The sequence below is a fragment of the Cryptomeria japonica genome, chromosome 11 (assembly GCF_030272615.1).
Source record: "Cryptomeria japonica chromosome 11, Sugi_1.0, whole genome shotgun sequence".
Classification (NCBI taxonomy): Eukaryota; Viridiplantae; Streptophyta; class Pinopsida; order Cupressales; family Cupressaceae; genus Cryptomeria; species Cryptomeria japonica.
Window position 1 is genome coordinate 526,875,032 of NC_081415.1, and position 7,977 is coordinate 526,883,008.

The 7,977-nt window shown below is 35.9% G+C and overlaps 1 protein-coding gene across 1 annotated transcript in view; it reads left to right on the forward strand.

The window, feature by feature from the left end:
- LOC131050879 (uncharacterized) overlaps positions 1-7,136 on the forward strand; it is a 63,177-nt gene extending 56,041 nt beyond the window's left edge. Inside the window, exons 6-7 of the mRNA XM_057985176.2 lie at positions 5,202-5,273; positions 5,509-7,136. Of these exons, the coding sequence (XP_057841159.2) occupies positions 5,202-5,273; positions 5,509-6,339 (903 nt within the window). The 3' untranslated portion in view covers positions 6,340-7,136. The remainder of the gene's footprint in view (positions 1-5,201; positions 5,274-5,508) is intronic.
- Positions 7,137-7,977: the final 841 nt, after the last annotated feature.

Here is a 7,977-nt window from a genome sequence, read left to right on the forward strand (position 1 = left end):
ATACTAATATATTTAAAGATGTTTAGTTTGTAAACTCTTTTATTTGTCATGTGTGTGACTCCATGACTGCATGGGCCTTCTGTGAACATTATTGAAGGGTGACGACTTTTCAATAATGAACACTTGTTTCAAATTGATATTGTAAGGTGACAATTTTACAATTATCAATTTAACTATCTTGATGGATATCATGTGACTTGATATCTGTGGACATGTCATGATAGTATATATATCTCTGAGACATTATGGTAGATATCTGTTGGTTGATCTCATTAAATAAACCATAATTATGATAGAGATCTTCATGGTGAATATTATAAACATAATATTCATGGACATGCCATGAAATCATTATCAATATGGTAGGCATCATGTGACTTGATGGCAGTGCACATACCTTACTTGATAAATATGAGTTATGGTGAGTATCATGAGACTTGATATTCATTGTTGAACCATATCTCTGAATATCACTATGGTGTGATATCTCTTCTCTTCACAATCAATGGATGAATTGTGATGTTTTCTCTAACATGAAATGTGTTCTCCCTAGTTAAGAGAGTGTTAATTTTGTAACATCGGTCGTGCTATTTTATGCTTCCGATATATATTAATTTGATTACATATACTAATATGTTAAACTGTAGTATATACATTAACAAATGATAAATAAAACCAAAGTTAACTTATCGCATTTTACCATGGTATCGGGTGGTAAAGCGATTCTCAAACAAGTCGCACTCCTTCCGATCGGGTAAGTAAACAATGATTAGTTTATGTGCTGTGGTGAGTGGTACGTAGGGAAGAGATGTGTCTTCCCACGTGGGAAGACATCTCTTCCCTACGTAACCCCTCATCCACTTATATAACATGCTTACATTGAGGAGGATGTACACACCGAAATTGATAAGTGTGGTGCATCTTTAAAATCACACTATAGCTGAAAAAATACAACTTTCAGATCATATCTCCATCTCTTCTATTTTGATCACAGAATTTTGAAAGAACTTAACATAAATAAATGTACAAATGTTTATTTATTCAAATATTTAGTAATTTATTGTTTATTTACTAAGTTACCGGTTCGGGTTCGGGTACCGGTTCGGGTTCGAAGAACCCGGTACGCCGGTACGGCAAAATTTTGAAAAGGGGTTTGGGTTCGTTTGGGTTCGTTAGTACAAAAACATGTAAATTATATATATATGCAACCTATAAGCATGAATTAAGATTAGCATGTCACATAGCATCATATAAACAACAAAACCAACATAAACTTGTAATCGTAGCATCATGATCATACCATAACAGCATCATATACATCAAGTCTAATATCAAAATGATAAAATATTCAAGTATCATTGTTTCAACTTTCAACAATTTAAAGTTTGATCATTAAATGGATTCAAACTAAGAACATCCAAGTTTAATTTTTCAAACTGAGGACCTGGATTTTGCCGGCAACACCCCCAACGGGGTCAAGGGGCAACGCCCCTTGCGGGGGTCTGGGGGCAGCGCCCCCAACGGGGTCAAGGGGCAGCGCCCCCTGCGGGGTCGAGGGGCAGCGCCCCTTGCAGGGTCCCGGGGCAGCGCCCCTTGCAGGGTCCCGGGGCAGCGCCAAATCACAACCTTCAAACCCACCCGGAACTCCATGGCGTGCATCAGTTTTCTGTTTTTTTAAAACGTCTAATTTTCTGCTTATTAAGGTTATAACTTTCACTTTTTACAAGGCGGAATTGAAAAAAAAATTAAATTTGCATTGTTTTTTGACTTTACAGGCCGCCCAGCCACCCAGGTTCGACTGGGTCTGCCCGGGTTCAACTGGGTTCGACCCCGGGTTCGACTGGGTTCGACCAGGGTCGAACCCACTCTGGGTTTTTCGAACCCTGGTCGAACCCAGGTCGAACCGGACCCGTATCACGGACCCGGTCGAACCCGGACCCGTACCAGGGGGGCCCAGAGGCGAACCCGGTAACTTAGTTTATTTAAATTGATATGAATACTGTACCTGACCTCCATCTCTTGGGTGATATGAATACTGTACCCGTGTACCTGCACCTGTATGATCATATCCAATTCCAATTTCACAACTTTCAGTGTTCAGTACTAGGAAAGAGCATGTGGAAGTTCATCATTATTGCATTAAGTAGCAGATGCGAAATGAATAGATGAATTTCCTTCTGAAGACCAGATGGCTGATATTGTGAGAAATTTGAATCAACCATTATGACAGGGTGTGACAGCCAATGTTTAATTCCTAGGGGACTGTTTAGATTCCTCAGTCTAACTTATTGAATTGCTAAGGGATGATGCAATACATACTTTCTTTCCAGCTTCCTATAAGGGATCTCCCTGTGTCAGCCTTGTATTCTTCTATCTTATCCTTAATAATAGTGCTACTTTTTTTTTTATGAATACATTATGTTTTTTATACTCCTAGTCATTGAGAGTTATCTGGAGTTTCTTATACTTGATGAATAGTAATACAAGTTAGTTTCTTGTATCATCGTGTGCAATGGTCTACTGTTTTCTACTCTTGTATCATCGTGTGCAATAGTTTACTGTTTTCTACTCTTGTATCATTGTGTGCAATAGTCTACTGTTTTCTACTATTTCTGATAATAATGGTCTTGGTATTATCTTTTTGTACAGCATCAAAGTACTGTTTGTGAGAACATCTAGGAAAAATAGAATAATATAGATTTTTAAATCTTTAAATTTATGGAGAGACTGCTGGCTTGAGCATGAAGTCATTCACCTGAAGTCTTTGCTCTTATGAATGATAACATCCACCTTTCTGAAGCCATCAAATATTATAAGTGCCCAAGATAACTAATTAAGGGGCAGGAATCAGATATATACTAATTGGTGTTGTAAATTGGTGCAATGAATAATAATTGAGACAGACAAAATATGAAATTAATAGAAATAATCAAAACAGAGAACTAAGATAATCATCATATTAAATAACCACTTCTCTAATGGTATTGACATGTGCATTTTTTTTTATTTTTTATGTCTAACTATGCAATGAGAAGTATGATAGCAATTGGCTGACATGTAAGAAGGACATTCTCACTGTGTTATAAATTGAGGGATGACTTGAAATTCTGTTTTGGATCTTGTCTGATGTAGATGGTAAGGAGCAGAAAATGAAGAGGCCTCTCAATTGGCATAATTGTATGTAGCTGTAGCTCTCCTTTCCAGAGGATAGTATTCTTTCATATATTCCATTGACAACATAATATTTCAGTTAATGCTAAACTATGTGTGGAAAGAAGCTGAAATGCATGGGTCATGACATCACAGGCATTCTCAAGATAGAAAAACAAAAGAGCTTTCTTTAAGAAAGAAGAAAAGGATTCTTAATGGGGTCGGTAGGAATTGACAACTTTTCCATTGACAACATAATATTTCAGTTAATGCTAAACTATGTGTGGAAAGAAGCTGGAATGCATGGGTCATGACATCGTAGACATTCTCAAGATAGAAAAACAAAAGAGCCTTCTTTAAGAAAGAAGAAAAGGATTCTTAATGGGCTCCGGTAGGAATTGACAAACATTTTGATAACAAAGTAAATTTCATCTTCCTCATTTCTTACATAAAGATGGATACAATTTACATTTATAAAACACTTAAGCTATGTAAAAGTTTAATACGTGTGAGCTAAAATTTTCATTAACAAAATAAGTTTCATGTTCCATTTCACATAAATATATTTACAATCTCGTATCTACATAGTTTGGAGATGCTAGTAGAACCTCCTTGTTTAGATAATAATGTCCGTTTCTTCCATTGCTTTAACATATTAGTATTTCTGCTATTTAATATTTAGTTAATTTCAAATTTTAATTTATTTGAGATTTGTAGTTGACATTTACTATTGATAAAATGCCAAAATATCTTTTTTAATTCAGAGAAAAGTAAATAATTTGTAGATTCTACTTCAAATTCTGAAAGGATATTTTTGTTTGGGTTCAGATGATAAATACCAAAGCATGTAAATTTTGAATTCTATTTCTCCAGTGATCCACAAGTTGCATACAGATTACTTTGCATATCATCAATGGAAATTGTGAAATATGATTGCACAATACAAAACCAAAATACTAAATACAGCATTTAATATTAAATCCATAGTAGCAAAAAAAAATGGTTTTCCCTAAAATAGTAAGCTGTTGGCATACAATTTTAGGGGCAGCACTATGTTTTTTAGATGAATCCTTATTAGGGATCATTAATTTAAAAGAAACCCCTCTTTTTAATTTAAAATTTTACTTGACCAAAACTCTATTCAAAATTTCCAAGTAGAAAAGAAAATTTTAAATACCTGAATGCGTAAAAAATAGTTCAGTCTATTTATGTTCTATATTTTTCAGCCTTAAAAATGAGCCAAAAAAGTAGGTATTTACTATTTATAAAAGAATATTAGGATCATTCTGGAAAATTCTGGATTGTGATTACTTGGGATTAATTGGGGCTTTTTCTGAGTGATACTCTACCACGGAATTTAAATCCTCTGATGAGTATATCTCTGCACACACAGAGTGTTGGGTTGATACTGTGCCTGCAGATGCTATATTGGCTTCTGAATTGTATCAAACTACAGTGCTTATGCCCAAACAAGGTATTGGTGCCTCGGGTAGTTCTGCTCATGAAAGTGTTATACGATCTGTCCTCAAGATCCCTACTCAATAAATTAATGAGTGTCAGGGGTATTGGTTGGGAACTTGGGAATGTTTGTTATTTCTATATCACTCTGAGTCCAAAGAACTGTATTGATTTTTTTATTGAACTCTATGAATGATTTTAGTGAACAATAAGTTTTAGATTTTTTCCTTCGTTTTTGTTTTTCAGTTCACACAATGCTACTATGGTTAGTTGGAACTGTTGGAGATGTATATGAATGCATTCAAATGATTCTAAGCTTTTTGGAAGAATTAAACAATGGCCTTCTCAAAACAGACTCATAACAAATTCAGTTTCCCGGTTATTGCTTGAAGAAAGTATTAGCTGCTAGGTGTTGTCTGAAAAATATCTAAGGAATTAATGCATTCAAATGATTGTCGGCTTTGGGGAACTCAAAACAAACTTGTAACAAATTTAATTTCCAGGTTATTGCTTGAAGAGAGCATTAGCTGTTAGTTAATGTTGTCTGAAAGATAACTAAGGAATTATGCGTTTTATGTTTTTGACTGTCACAGGATGCCATTCAAGCTGATAGGGATGATCCAGGGCCACCATTAGTCACTGATCCCTTTGGACATGCATCACAGGTACATGCGACATATTCATGTTGACACTGAAATGCATTCGCAAATTAACTGGCAGATAATGCTGACTGTATCTGTTCATCTGAAACATGAAATAAAATTTTAGAGCTAAAGCTTCATTTAAAAATGTCTCTGAACAAAATTTACTTTCATTGCATGTTCTTTTTTGAGAATTCTTTTCACAGCACCACAGTTCATTGCGGAGCTTTTTCATGTGTTATTCATGTTGATGTTGCAGGAGATTGTAAATTTATTACTTTGTGGACATGCAGCCTCCAATGTTTTTGATGACCGTATGGATTTGGGTGATGGTTTATTTCTGAAAGGGATACCTACTAACGTGGAAGTAGGATTTCTTTCGTTGCTGGAGTCACTTAATTTTTGCAAGGTTGGCCAATATCTTAAACACCCCAGGTGGCCAATTTGGGTAGTTGGCAGTGAGTCACATTATACAGTATTGTTTGCTCTTGATACTAATGTGCAGAAGGAAAATGAACTGGAGGATCGCGAATTACAAATTCGCAAGGCTTTTGATGCTCATGATCAGAGTGGTGGAGGAGGTTTCATCAGTTCAGATGCCCTACAACAGTTGCTCAAAGACATGAAGATTGACATGCCTCATGATAAATTAGAAAGTCTTTGCAGTACAGACTTTGTTGTCTGGAACGAATTTTGGCAAGTTCTGATGCAGCTTGACATAAGTTTGGGAGGGCTGAAAGATTCCAGTGGTCTCAATGGTAGGAAGCAGTTTGACTTGTATCATTTCAATGGGATTGCAAAAGCTGTAATAAATAACATGCAAAATGCTGGAGAAGCATTGGAGCAGAGGCCCAGGCTAACAAAATTACGTGTTTCTGTGCCTCCAAAATGGACCCCTGAAGAATTTATGGCAGATGTATCATCATCACATGATGTTGGTCCAAGTGGGAAGGATGGTTCTGGTGAACTTCAAGGTCCATCTTTGTCAAAGGACGAGCCTGCACAACATGCTCCACTTGTAGATTGTATTCGTACCCGTTGGCCTAGAGCTGTATGTAATTGGTTTGGAGATCCTCCCAGCATTGTTTGATGGTTGTACCTTAAAGAGGTTGTAGCAGGATTAGGTAAGAATATATTGCCTGTACTTCTGGTTGCAACTGAGGTTCTTTGCTCAGTAAATGATAGAGAATGTCCATAATGAGTTTGCAGAAGAGTAAGAAAAAGAATTGCTCTGATCAACATTTCAACTGCAAGAAACATGCACAACCCCTTTCGTGGTTTGGAGCATACATTGAAAGCAGCTTCTAGTGGAGTTATAGAATAATTTTTTAAAACTTGGTCTTGGTATGTTTAATAGCTTTACCACGAGCCAAAAAAGTGGTTTCTTGTAAAATGATCCTGATTATGAGTCGTTTTAATTGTGCAGTGGTGTTGACCTTATTTTAGTGGTCAACACTTACAAACTGTTGACAAGTGCTTTAATTTCTGCTTAGCATCATTAATTCCACACACATCACATAGTTTGTAAACATTGGACAATTATCCTCGACAAACACAGAGAACCCTGACGAGCCCAGAATGTTGTTCCTTTTCTATTTTTGTCATAGTGCGAGAATGTATTATGTTGGTTGTGGCTATGGTTGTTTCTGATTGTATTAGTCAATCAGGGAACCATGAATCAGGCTTATCTCATTCAATAGCCTGTATTTACGGGACAATTGCATGTCAAGTATTCAGCTTATTCCTTCTTTCTCTGTGGAGTGTACTCGCACTTTCTGTAGATTATCATTACAGAGTAAAGCAAAGCAACATGCCTTGACCGTGGTACTGTGAGGTGGAATTGTATTGTCATATCGAAGGAATATATTTCTTGTTTTTCCTTTGTAATGCCTTATTGTTTTTGAGTGGCTAGATGCAAGTCGTTTATCCCAATGCTTTAATTCGGTTGAATTGTACACTATCGTGGACTCTTTGGGAGATTGTGAACGATTTTAATTGTGCACAATGTATAGCTTTTAGAAATCTTGTTTTAATGAAGAGACTAAGTAATTTCTTGTTTTTCCTTTGTAATGCCATATTGTTTTTGAGTGGCTAGATGCAAGTCATTTATCCCAATGCTTTAATTCGGTTGAATTGTACACTATCGTGGACTCTTTGGGAGATTGTGAACGATTTTAATTGTGCATAATGTATAGCTTTTAGAAATCTTGTTTGAATGAAGAGACTAAGTAATTAAGCTATGTAGTAAACCCCAAAGTAAATTAAGCAACTCTTGAATGGGGATGTTAATTGGATTGTTATGTATGAAGCAGTTAAGAAATTAATCTTCACAAATTTCAAATTAAATTTTACCTCTTATTCTTATGTAGGCTAACTGGTTCAAGGATGACTGTCTTTACCATAAAGTCTCCCTTCTGAAGAGTAAAGCGCAGAGTTCTAGAAAGATACTGCAATCAATTTTTTTCATGTGCAATGCTTTTTAGATGTGTTTATTTGTTGTTAAGAGCTGTAACTAGAAATAAAACTGTTGTAATCTAGCTGTAATAATCAGAATCAACACAGCGTGGCAATTCTTTCAGTAGTGAGGAATGTTGTTTCATGCATTTGAATAACAAAGAACCTAAGGACTTGACGTGAACATGAATCCTTCTAGAAACCAGAACTTATGATTCTCAGTTAACAATGCACATTCATTTAACAGTGAGGCAATGAAGGGGATTGCTCGCAC